Source organism: Oculina patagonica, chromosome 10 (genome assembly GCF_052425735.1).
Source record: "Oculina patagonica isolate OP01 chromosome 10, crgOcupat, whole genome shotgun sequence".
NCBI lineage: Eukaryota > Metazoa > Cnidaria > Anthozoa > Scleractinia > Oculinidae > Oculina > Oculina patagonica.
Genome location: NC_135767.1, coordinates 5,095,708 through 5,109,364, shown reverse-complemented (window position 1 = coordinate 5,109,364; position 13,657 = coordinate 5,095,708). Strand labels below are relative to the sequence as shown.

The window sequence follows — 13,657 nt, the reverse complement described above, 5'->3', positions numbered from 1 at the left end:
TGCACGTGGGAATCATCATATTCTAACTACGTTCGTCCATACACACATGTCAAGCATCATGTTCCAACTACGTTCAGCCAGCGGTTCATCAAATCAGTCGATTGTCGATCGTGGACAGTTCGAACGCGCCATAATGATTGTGAAAGTGGCTTTTTTATCGGAATCCTCATATTTAACTAAATCCTAACAATTCATCGCCGTATCCTTCTAAAGAATAGTATTGTAATCGTAAAAAGCTACCAGGAGAACTTGAGAAATCCTCGTGCCGTTTCGGTACGCTCTCGTTCTTACTTCGTGCTTCGGAAAATCTTACTTACACTTACACTTACACTTACACTTACTTAACCAGATGGTAGCATAATGGTTACCTTGGTAACCACAAAAAAAGTATTATACATCAAAGGATGTTTAAGCTATCTCGTGCAACAGAGTTCTCTGCATCTCTTTATTTAATATTTCAACATTCATTTCGCGAGATAGGGAAAATGAAATTGAATTTTCTTTCTCGGAGGGTGGAAATCTGGAGTGCCTGCGAGAGAGTATTCCTCATTGGAAACAGACAACCAACAATAAACTTAGGTACGGAATCATACCCGCAGCATATTGGTAAGAGGGTAGCTGTTACCATACCATGGGAGTGATGGGGGTGCGGAGGGAGTGGCAGAGGGTCTGAACTTCCTGCTTCGTGTATTGTATTCTTCCGGTTTTCGCCCCATCCTAACAATTTCCCTCACATTTTCCGGTATCTTGGGAATTCCCCTTCCGGTAGTTCCCCACCCCCTTTACAACCGGCCGGGTTCTACCCTACTCTTCCCCTCTCCCCTCAAAGACTTAGAACAACGCAGTATAGCTCAAACACCAGCAAAATTACTCCGTGAATGTGTTTAAAAATGGTTCGTAGTGTATTAAAGTTAACGCAAGATAGTTAAACAGTGAATTAAGAGCTTCAAACTTACCAGTGTTCCTCTATCACGAATGCTTAGGTTGGTTTAATTTATCAGGTGGCTAGCACAGGGATATTAATCTACAAAGAAATAAAGAAGATAATGTAAGTGATAACTTTCCTATATAAAAGAAGCTTAAACAAACTGACAATACGCTATGAAGAAAACAGATGAAGAATGTTGAAAGCCACACCCATGCAGAGAAAACGAAACAATAGGACGGAAAAAGGGTGCTAAGAACAGTGAAATGATGACAAAAAATATATAAGAAGCTTAAGGAGCAAGGTGGTATGATCTGGGTCGAATTGCGTCTAGTAGCAATACCGTTCCTGATGTAAGTACCAATGTCATAATTTAATTGCAGAAGATATTTCAGCAAATACGAGTTAACTCGCCGCTAGAGATTACAGGGATATATTACAGTTGCTTGACGTAGAATCAGGAACTATTTGGTACTTTTATACCCACCTAATCTTCACCCCCTCCCCCTCGATAATGCCATGTGAATAATGACCATTTCCATATCATACAAGTTATGAGTCGTTAATTGCGTTATTTGAGCGAATTGTTACACTTGCTTGTTATATCACTACTCAATAATTCTTAGAAATAACATTAAAAGCGCACAATATGTAGGGTTTATATTTTAAGTTTCGAAATAAAACGTTAACTTACTTGAAGCAATGTTGTCATGGATGAATGACCTCTTTGGAATCTCATTTCTCCTGTTTCTCCGGCCATTTCCATTCCTGATAAAAGATCAAAAAAATGTTTAAACAATTTATTTTTATTTTATTGAATTAACTTCTTTGCCATCTAAAGCAGGCCTTTCTTACCACGCCCTACCCTTAAAATTATAACAGACTTTGTTGAGAAAATAAATGTTTTTGGTTTCATTTTAGCTTGGAACAGCTTGAGAAAACAAAAACAAAAGCTGCTTAAAAAATAAACGGATCCTGGATTGAATGTCATTCAGAATACATGTTATGGTCTCTTTGCTAAAGGACAACTGAAATCAAGCAAATCCAGCGATCTTCATTAAATATGGTCTGTTAGATTCAATTAAGGAATTGTGATTACATATAAAAAATGTACAGAAGAATCAGGGACGAACTGAGTAGAAGTAAAAAACGACCGGTTTTACAAAACATTCCTGGAAACCTGCTGTTGAATTTATGACCAAATTCGTAGTACGTAAAATACATCACATTCCTCTATAATTTAAATTTGCTACCACAGAATACTTAGTAATGTCAAATGGGGTCAATCCTAAATGGGTAGAAGTCCAAAATGTAACACACATCTTTGTTTGACAAGTAATACATATTCATACAAGCGCGCGTTTGGCTGTTGACTTCATATATCTTACTGAAAGATATTTTTTTCGAAATTTTCTCCCGAGAAAACGCTGAGCTAAATTGCAAGTCACGCTTACAAAATATAAACTACTTAAGCAAGCAATTCTTACCTTTTTTACGAAAGAATCAAACTCCACTGTGTGAGAATAAACTGCAACAACTTTGGTTCTCCGAAGCACGTGCTTTCAAAGTTTGCTTGAAGTCAAGTTTTTGTTGTAGATCCTTGTGTTTCGTAACATTTCCAAACGTAACGACAATCCCAAACCAAAGCTTAATACCTTCTCGTAGCTATAGGCGATAGCAAAGATAGATTTCCTGGACTTCTGGAGCTTGAAAATTCAAACTTGGATGAACGACCGACCGAAAGATTCAACGCGACTTCTTTGGTGAGACGAATAATTTGCAATTTAAATTTTTAAACTTTTGCGACCACGCACTGAACATTTTTCTTATTAATATTACATTGGTTTGTCTTCTCAATGAAATTGAAATGAAAACGGAAAAAATCCTGTCCGCGCTTCGGGCAGAAAAATATGTTTAAAAAAAACATTTTAAAATAATAATCTTCTAGAATCATCTTTCATTCAAGCTGAACAACGAACTTAGGGACTAATTCAGTAAAGTCTATTTATATTCTTTCAGGGAGGATTGATTTATTTGATCTCTAAGTAAAAACATTAAATGCTGTTTTTAGTTTATTTCTCTTAAGTTATACACAAAAATGTCAGTAAAACTACAGTTTTATCTTTCAGATTCCCCCCACTTCTCGTACTCGCTTAAATTATTATAAGCTAAGGTAACTTAATATAAACTTTATTTATAAAAGATAATCACCAAAGCCAATACAATTTGTGATTTTAAAAACCACTATAAAACTACTTCTGAAAAAGGCTAACTTTCTTGTAACTAAGGTTTGAGATAATATAAAGATATGTAAATTATATATATTAATAAGTTAATCCAATAGATAGTAACAATCTAAGAACTCTTGGCCTGTGAGAATTCGCTCATTCCTGGCGTTTCACTTTCTCAGAAGGAGAAATTAAAGACTGTTAAAGACTAAGGTATTAGTGAAAAAATGAGTACGCAAAGATCTTCCACCTTCCTCGAGCTTGTGTCAACATTGCACATCACGCCTGTTTTATTAGATTAAAATCTAGAAAAAAACCTCTCCGCTCTTGAACGAAATGGCGAAAAGTTGTTTTTTTTTTAGTTTTTTTTTTCTTTAAAGTCAAAAGAAAACAAACACAAAAAGCGTTATGCGTGTTCCTTTGTCTAGATACTCTCTCATTGCATTCAATATTCTAAGTAAATTATCCGCGAGTATTAAATTAAATCTCTACCGGACGAAAACCGGTGCTTTCTTTTCCCCACCCGGGGAAAGAAACTACGGTATGCTTATATCAAAATTCTATTTCTGGGTTGAATTAGACTTTTAATAAGTCAGTCATCAATATTCATAGGCCTAAAGGGGCTGTGTCAAAACAAACTTCTGGTGTGTACAAATATAACAACCCTCACATCAGTAAAGGGAGCTTCGTAAAAATTAGTTAAGGTAAAAAACGCCAAAAAAACACTTAGGAGAAAAAAGATATGACTATTTGTCCACAATTAGTTTTTTTAAGCTAAATACTTCAGACACTTTAATAAAGTATTTCATTCATTCACTATTAATTATTTTGAAATACGAATGACATACCTATAAGAAGGGTCTGAAGGGTTAAAATGCGAATTATAAGATTTGGTATTTTTTTTTTCACTGGGAAAATGTGATTTGGGTTGCTAGAACTGGATATCAAAAAAATGGGAGTGGAATGGGATTTTAACAAAATTTGGGCTTGGAAATAATGGGATTTATACCCTTGCCAACCTCGTTCACAGGGTCTCTTGCTCTTCTCTCGCTCTAGGGGCGGGGATAGAGAGACCCTGGGAACGTGGGTGTACGCTTGCTTGTTTTCAGGACCCTCTTATAACGCTTAACACTAAAGTAGAACTTTCCTTTATGTATTTTCAAGAAGGGTATTTATCAAAAGAATAGTCTTTCATAAACGGATAGTTCTTCATCATCTCCGTAACTCGCTTTATCTGGTCGTCAGTCCAGACTACTTTGTCTCTTGTGACCGAAGGCGTTCCGTACATAATTTTACTGCATTTTTCGAAATAATCCTCAGAACACGTGACTCCCAAATGGTCACACATGTTTTGTATCGTTTTTCTGGGTCTTAGCACTGTTTCGTGTCCTGGAATATCGAGAACTGCATCTCCGTACCGCTCCCTTACGCGTTGATTAGACGCCGCTAGCTTGAAGTATATCGTGATAAACCTCTCCAGAAAATTCGTGTTATTTTTCTGAAAAGAAACGAAAAGAAAAAACTCACTGCTTTGTAATTCTACGCAAGAATATACTACTGCACCGTCAGTGAACAAATCTAAGCATTACAGGGGAGGGGTCAGGGCAGGGGGGGGGTTAAGGTACTCCCTACATTTGACTATACATGGGCCAATAATACTTATCGGCATGTAAAATGCGATCACTAAGCTTGACTTTAAACAGAAAAATAAATCAATAACGGGAGCCGTTATAATGGATCGTCACGCAACGTTCATATTGGATCGTCACGCAACGTTTCCGAAGAAGCGTACGTGACAAGACGCTTTGCGTGACTACCAAATAAAAACTGTAAAGTACACGAAAGGAGATCTTGAATTTATTGAGTTCTTTAAATTTAGTTTGTTAAGTATGGTTCTTACGCACTATCTCTAATCAATAAGAGAAATGCAATCTAGACTGTGAACAGTCCCCCTATTTTTCCGTGAAGTCGTAGAGATCGATCGTTGAGTCCGACGGGCCGCCATCTTGGTTCATGAACGCGAGCGAAAACTGGGGAGAGTGCAAAATTCCCGTGGGTAGGGGGCGGGGATCCCACCCTCACGCTAAAAAACCCCACAACCCAACCCATGGGGTTTTTGCACTCTCCCCAGTTTTCGCTCGCGTTCATGAACCAAGATGGCGGCCCGTTGGACTCAACGATCGATCTCTACGACTTCACGGAAAAAAGGGGATTATGAACAGTCTTAATGTAATCGTATTGGCCTATTTTAACCAACGTATTATTTTGGCTTTTACTGTGACCATCACCTTTTGGTCAATCACAACCCACCTAGTATGTAATTATTTAAGGTTAGTGTATAAATAATCAACTCACTTTTACTCCTTCCTCTCTCACTTTGTTGCGTGCACCTGACGCGCGAAGCATCATGGTTGAAATGTTGTCAAAGGGGTTCCTGGTGACGTGGATGAATTTCATTGGTACTTGAACGACTTGATGGATTTCTTCTAGAACACTCAATCTGCTCGGGTCTGTTAGAATTTGTGACGTAAGACCCCCTTTCTTGTCCCCAATAACCTTGAAAAGACGTTAAATACAATCAAAACTCTTTAGTCAGAGCAGTTATATTCATATGCTTGTCCTGAGTGAAAAGCCGTTTAAACCAATTTGCCAATATCGAATGGATCTGAATTAGAATCCTCAAGGATTTCAAGCCCATGGGATTCAAAACGACAAAAATGGACTCCAGGGGTGGGTCGTTCGAAAGCCGATTAACACCCAGGATTAAAAGTTGATCGAGGGTTCAATTTCTCTTGTATAAAAGTGTTTTTATCGCTTATGTTTTATGGAGTTTGAGATTAATTGAACTTTGAACAACCTTGAGGGGGGGGGGGGGGTAGGGGGGACATTGCATCCCCTAAGTGCCTGAGGTACAATAACCAATCCGGGATCCAAAAAGGAAATGCTCTCGTTCCCAGGATGCAAAGCAGACACTCCAGTCCTGTAGAGACTAATATAAAAACGAGAAATCAAGCTCTTTTATGTTCTGTAAGGTAGGCTAAAACTGTACCTCAGCACACCGACACATGATAAAACATCACTTTACATACATCACTTTTGTTTACCCTCGGATTTGTAGAGAAGCTTATACAGCTAATATTATCTCCGAGCATACCACAGTACACAGCACAGACCACAACAGCGAAAACTCCATGCCCTTCTCTTTACGATAAGTGTGTGAGTTCTTTTACATCCCATGCTGACCGTGACACTGAAAATGCAGGAGACGGGGCCTACGGTTTATTGTCCTTATCCGAGAAGACTAGAATATCAAATCATTTGCAGATGTCTTTGCAAAGGCAGCATATTCTCCTCAGTTATTTTAAGATCCTGAGTGTTTGTCCGGTCTGGGAGTCGAACCCGAGACCTCCCGCGCGGTAGTCCGGCGCTCTACCAACTGAGTTAACCGGTCGGCGGTTAACGCCTCCCTTCCATAAACCAGGGATATGATAGGTATAAACGAACTCTTCCTTCAACCTTGTATTATAAAAATTACCTTGCGTTATTTCATTGCCTTACTGAATGTTAAGGCAAAAAAATATATTTAGCTTACCTTTATTTTGTTTTGATATCCTCCCTGCCATAAACCAGGGACATGATAGGTATAAACGAACTCTCCCTTCAACCTTGTATTATTGGCACTTGCACGTATTCCATACATAGCTTGTATCTTAGAGCGCTCTTGAAGGTCGCGAAATAAAACATATTTTCGCATGTTTTGCTGCTTAAGTTCTGCTGATTGGTATTTTGGCCAGCGTCCTATCAAATTGAACTCGTGTGGGATGATAATTTCTGGGTGTGCATCCAATATGGCGCCTACTAAGCTGTGACTACTACGAGGATATCCAATGAACATAACAAATGTCTCCACTCCATCGTACAATTTGAAACGGTTATCTTCTGGAGAGGCCTTCTGCGTCCCTTGGCTCAACGAGGACGGATGGTATTGGTGATTTACTGGAGAAGGGGAAGGCAATTCCTCTGAAAGAGGCAGAAGCAGTGTTTATGTCAGTGAATACTGGTAGATCTTTGAGCCCCTCCCAGGGGTTTCAGGGAAGAAGTTAAGGGAACATGCCCATAAAATAATTGGGAACAAGGAAACAAAAGGAAAATAAAGGTGGAAAAACGGGAAAAAAAGCTGTGTTTCTGATATTTTAGGGAACAGGAATCACAAAAATCGACAAAATACTTTTAGGGAACAAGGGAACAAAGGGGGATTTTTTGGGAACAAGGGAACATGAATCCCCTCCGAACGGGGCTCATCTTTCATCTTACGCACTGGTTTCTGTTGGGTGTTTCCGCAAAATGTAAGCGCGTTTAAGATCTAGTTCTCCATAACAACACCAATCCATTTACCATCAGCAAAGTGACGAGAGTACAGAATTAAAGTATATGAAATTCGCAAGCCACACTAGACAGTACAACATGCGCATCAGTATATATATATATAAAAAACAAACACACTTATTCTTCTTATGTTGTCAAACAATTTGCCGGTTCCCCTATGCCATAAAAGCCCCACTCTTCCCCGAGGACTTTTTTTTAAAGAATTTTTGAAGAGAAAATGGGGGGAGGGGGTATTAGAGAGGGGGCGCCTTTTTCAAATCATATCTCAGTTGGGGTATTTATAAAAGAAAGCGCTGTTAGGTAACAATAAGAAAAAAAAATCCGGTGGATGAATGCCTTTAGAAGCGTGAATTTACCTTGTTTCCTTTTGATAAATTGTCATGATATACCATCTAGGGAGGGGGGACTTGATAGGGAGGAGGGGGGGGGGAGCTTATTAAAAAACAAAATTTCTGATAGGGCGTTTATTAGAGTGGGGGCTTGAAAGAAGTGTGGCGGGGGCGGGGGGGGGGGGTGGGGGAGCTTTATAGCGCTTTTATGGTACTCAGACATTTTAGAAGTAAAGTATCTTACATTAGTACACAATACAAAGACCCTGGGCGGCTAATGGCCATGGCTCCATTCATGTTGAAAGTATCTCTGATTGGTTGCTGCTGAGTGCGCGCGAACATTAAAGGGACTATGTCAAGGATTTTAGCTAAATTTGGATATCGGTAATGACCATCAAACTCGGTTAAAATATAAAAATAACCTCTTTAAACAGTAAAGGAACAGTTCAATAACACAACAAATACCAAAAAAGGTACGGATGGCCAAAAGTGACAAAGATGAAAACGGATTGCGATATGGGTTTTTGAATTATTGTTGAACTGAACAGTTTTCAAAGTTAGTCTCGTTTGCTTGTAACTTTAAATTATAACGCCCGGGAGACACATTTGGTTATAATGAAGCAATGGTTTTGTCATTTGGACCCATAGGAGTAATTTCTTTGCAAAATTATTAAGTTTCATAGCAAGTATGTGGCAAAAAATAATAAAACTAAACTTAGCCGTGACACAGTCTCTTTAAATAACCAATTAGAGACTCAACAACGATCTTTGTCAGCTAAGCCGTTTTCAACAACCTCAAGACAACGCACCCTCTTTAGCCAAGTGAATGTGATTAAATTTACCATTTTCTTGTGTTGGGATGGTCGGCAGCATTTCCACAAAACGTCTTCTTGAAAATGAAGTCACCCTCTCCTCGAAAACAAAGTAAAAAGCCAGGGTAAAGCTCGTAAGAAACCCAACGAGCAGCAGAGGAAACCATTTTCGTCTTATGGGCATCATAATACCGATTGCGAGTCAGTGATCTGAAAAAATTAAAAATTAATTTCAATACGAATCAGGAAAACATTGCGACATTTTCTACAACTGAGTCAAGTAATAACTTTTAAATCTTTGGGTGATACGTCATCCTTACTCGGGGGAGCAGGGATGGCCCACCGATATGGCCCGAGATCGATTCCCGGACCCGGCGTCATATGTGGGTTGAGTTTGTTGTTGGTTCTCGCCCTTGCTACGAGGGTTTTTCTCCGGGTTCTCCAGTTTTCCTCCCTCCACAAAAACCAACACTTCTAAATTCCAATTCGATCGGGCATCCGAGGACCACAGGTTTGTTACTCGCAAGACTATTAAGTGCTACCCTCGTAACATAAAGACGATTTATTTTATTTACCTTAGGGCTTTCCACAAGTTGCTCGGCAACTTCCTAGCGATGAAGAAAAGGTATTGAGCAGTACTTTAATATTGTGCAATTTTAACTAATTATACTGTGCAAGTTGGTTCTGACTTTTAAGTTCGTGGACGAGACCCTAATGGGTGAATAATTCCAATGAAAGTTATCAAGCGATGGTTTATAAATAATTATATCGGCTGATTAAGCCCATTCAAGGAAAGCCATTGAGTAGTACTTTCATCTGGTACTGCTTATTATGCTGTACAAGGTAGTTCTAAGGTTTAACTTTGTGGATGAAACCCTAGCGTCGGTAAAATTGTACCGAAACTTCTAGCGTCAATAACACTTTTAATTATGTTATTTCATCTTGTACAAGACGCTACGCAGTTGTTGCCAATTTTATGAAACTCTTGTGTCCCACCATTTGTTACGCTGTAAAAGGTGGTCCTTATGCAGTACAGGATAGTTCTTACCTTCAAGCCTGTGGATGAATTCAACTGTTAAACCATTTTAGTGGAAGTTATTATTGAGAAGAAATTACGTACTTTCATGTGGTGCACTTGAAATTTGTTTTTCAATATTTTGCAAAATAAAATGGTTTACAATTCAAATTGAACTTGGCCTGTCTGAGGATTAGAATGAAACTGCGATTAGCAGTCAAAGCAAAAACCTTTCCTTTTGACTGCCACAGCCGGTGCCCCCACGAAGCCTGCAAATTAAACATTTTCGGCAGCTTCTGTCAATTACTATAGAAACAATGCTCTGTAGAACTTCAATGGCGTGGCCAAGTAAAATAGGCGCGAAAAAACACGCCAAAACGCGACAAAAACGTAATAAAAACAAAAATATAATTTTTCTTCGATATTCCTTCCAACGAGAAAAGGTTTTTGATTTGTAAACTGGAGAATTCCTCAAAAATTTAACTGCTGTTCAGAGATCAATATTTGATATTCCTTGACAATTTTTAACACCTCAATTCATTTTTGTTTGTTTGTGAATTCCCCCCACATGTGGTTTTGAAAACAACTTAAAGTGACATAAAATATAAATAGAAGTAAACAGAAATGGCCTACATAGAATTATTAGAATGAATAATAAACGCAGCTTTAGATGAAAAGAAGAAAAGTGCAAGCACATGCAGGGAGCTATGGTTGAATTTCTGTGTAGACATATCCAATATTAAGGCCACTCGAATTTAAATAGCATTTGTTTAATTGATGTTTACTTACTAATCAGAAAAAAAGTGACCTGATAAAGCTGAAAGTGCCACAATAAAATCGAGATAGGAGAAACTAAAGAGAGACAAGAATTGATAGCTCTATTTTCGTAGATTCGATTTGGCGACTTGTCAGTAAATTTATTTTTGTGAAATAGAATTTTTTTCTTCGGTAAGTCGATGTGCAATTCTCGATACAATTTGATTTGAGAATTTCAAGTTTCGGTAATTGTATTTGCTATACGCTTTTATTAGTTCAGGTAAAAAATAAAGTAAAATCATAAATCACTCTGTAGAAAAGTTATCCCGAAACGACCGTTCAATTTCGTGTTTAATTCGCGAGATTATTCCTTTAACTTAACCTCAATGATAGAGCCTAGCTCAGTTCATTTTGCCCTTACTTCTAAATTGCCCAATTGATGGAAAATGCTAAAAATGTTGTAGATTTTTGGTGAATTACTTGATAATATTCAGTCCTTACCTTTTTCCTTATTAATAAATTGTGATCAGTCAAGTTCGTACTTGTTATCGAATATACTGTAGTATTTCTTCTGTCGCGTGAACCACAACGTAGCGTTCGAGCGAGCGAGTGAAGTAATATGAAAATTAAATGCTCTGTTCCTTAGTGTATTATTATCATTTTTATTGTATGCTTGTATCTCATGAAATATTCTAGCTAATTATTAAAAAAAAACGAAGGGCAGCGAGAGTTGGAAAAAAATAGAAAAAAATCGATAACAAATCGTGAAAAGACAAATCATTAAAAAAGGATAAATAAAAAAGTTTTAAAATCAGTTCTGAGTATAGTAAAAATGTTACGGTAGTTAGTTTTTTTTAACTTGCGGTTCGTACAATTTTATATTTATTGCTTTTTTTGAAAAGTTGCTTGGAGACGTTGGCTTATCAGCAAATATGTAGTACAGTAAATTGTATCGTTCATGGCTTTTTGTCTGTAATGCGGCCGTATGGTCGCGGGGACTGGACGCTACAGATCATGAAACCAATGATGTGATTGGTTAAAAAAGAAACTATGCGCGATTGAGAGCAATATTCTCCCAACAAAACCGGATCCAAGTTAACGCAAGTTGCAACACTACAAAGCAAAGTGATTCTGTGAATTTCTTATACTTTTATCGCTCGTATATTTGTCATAATCTTATTATCTTTAAACGGAATCTTCGGGGCTCGAAACAGAACTCGAATGCAGCCGATTTGCATCGCCAACTCGTCGTTGTTTTTCCGGAGAAAACGCCTTTTCACGAGCGAAGAGGGTCCGGCTGTATTTGCGTCGATCTAAGGCTACAATAAGCTCGGAAAATCTCGACATCGTACTTGAATGAAGACAGTGTTTCGGTAAGCCGAGTTCGCTGGCTACGGAGGTCGATCTTTGAATTAAATTTCGTTTAAAATATCGACCCAAATGGTATATTTCTTTCTTAAAAGAATAAAACGCTATCAGAGCGGTCATTATTTTTGAAAAGCAGTTCAATGTTGATTATGCAAATTTAAAATGCGCGCAATTGCGTATTAGCCTGTTTAATTTTAACATTACGTATACAGATTCAATTCGCCAACGCGCTTTTTAACAAAGCGTTTACGCTCGACAAGCTTGTACACCGATGTGCAAGGTGAACCCACGCAGGCCTATGTCGAATTTACTTTCTGTAAATATTCACTGTACTTACAAGCTGATAATTAAAAAAAATGAATTTTCCTTATCTAATCTGAGTGATGGGACGAAAATCTATAGGCGAGTGAATGACAAACTTATAAAACACGTCTACACAGGAAGAAGTCGTTTTACCAAATGTGAAGTGAATAGTGAATACTTTATTTACCCTCGGATTGTAATTGAGAGGTAGTTTGTAATTGCCCTATTACAAAATAAAAAGACAAGCACATAAAACATTTTTTTACAATTTACTTGTATTTTATTCGTTTTATTTTCGCTATGAACAGTTTCAATTGTATATTATATTCATTTAGGTGCACTCCTTTAGCAAGAGTATTGTCACTCTCTTGTTATAATTATGGTTTTAAACATCATGGTTTAAGCCTCTGATCGAGCAGATATTTTCTGCTTTTTGAATATATTGCATAAAATATTAACCAATGTTGTTAAAAGGAAACTTGTATCAAATACCGTGACTACACTTACTATCTGACAAATTAGTGTCGCTAAAGTAAAAACAATGCAGTGGCATTGATTTTGCAGTAAATATTCATTAAGGTATAAACTTATTTACACTGCAAAATTGTGTCTTCTTTCTTTCGCTCTATCTTTTTCTCTATCCCGTTCTCTCTCTGCGCGACGCGCGAATTCAGGGGCGCGAAGCGTCGATAAGCTTGCGCGTTCCTCGCGCGTGACCTTCGCGAGCCCGTCCCAATCTCCTTAATGCTCGTAATTTCTCGCTCACCCCAGATCCTATCCTGGAGCCGCGTTGCTTAGCAACATCTCTGGCAAAAACCACGGTTGCAGATAGTTCTTTGAAAGGGCAATCTTCCCAATTTTTGGTTGTCGTTAGGGACTTCAGCGGGTGATTGAAACATCGGAAATTCAAACTGTCCCTTTCATTGTGTTGACTTTTTTTGGCAAGAAGCTAGAAGCACGTCTTAACGCACTAAAAATCAGAGTAGCCCTTCATAGGTAGACTGAATGACCATCTGTCAAGGTTTCACTCATAGAGCTTCGTTCAGCCTCACCCCTCCCCGCCCTCCTATCGTGCGCTATGTGAAATATAGTACAATGTTACCCCTCCTCACTTCAGTAGGGAAAGTTTGCTTTGTTCAGTATCTCGTAAGATTTTCGTATCGTTCATCTACATCAAACCCCCTGACTCGGGATAAACCTAAGCAGAGCAGAATTCGTGAAATTTTTGAGATTATGTCTTTTCACTGTTAGTTGCTTTGGTCTTGCAAAGTTCACAGTAAGAGTTGTCCAGAACCTCATATAAACTACATCTATTCTGCTCTTTTCAAATGTGACAAAAAAAAAAAGAAATTCATTTTCCTTTAAAAATTGCCAATACTGTACTGTGATTGGCAAACTAAAGACATTATAATTATATATAGTTGCACAACACAGAATATTTTCGATACTAGGCTAGTTATTACCAGCATCCCCTGCGTGCTTGCTCTTTTCTTTCTTCGCAGTTTTAGCTCGATTGCTATTAAGAATAGTCGAGA

The 13,657-nt window shown here is 38.0% G+C and overlaps 1 protein-coding gene across 2 annotated transcripts; it reads right to left on the bottom strand.

Annotated features, from left to right (window-relative positions):
* Nucleotides 1-4,031: 4,031 nt before the first annotated feature.
* LOC144627989 (uncharacterized) lies at nt 4,032-11,051 on the bottom strand. 2 transcript variants are annotated; one of them, XM_078486021.1, is made up of 5 exons: nt 10,953-11,051; nt 8,711-8,890; nt 6,746-7,173; nt 5,509-5,709; nt 4,032-4,651 (listed from the first exon to the last, which is right to left on the bottom strand). In XM_078486021.1, the coding sequence occupies exons 2-5, from the start codon at nt 8,865-8,867 to the stop codon at nt 4,313-4,315; spliced, it is 1,125 nt and encodes a 374-aa protein (XP_078342147.1). In that variant the 5' UTR covers nt 8,868-8,890; nt 10,953-11,051; the 3' UTR covers nt 4,032-4,312. The 2 variants fall into 2 exon arrangements, with proteins under 2 accessions (XP_078342147.1, XP_078342146.1); XM_078486020.1 differs by lacking the exon at nt 10,953-11,051 and adding an exon at nt 9,729-10,044.
* Between the last annotated feature and the right edge of the window lie 2,606 nt (nt 11,052-13,657).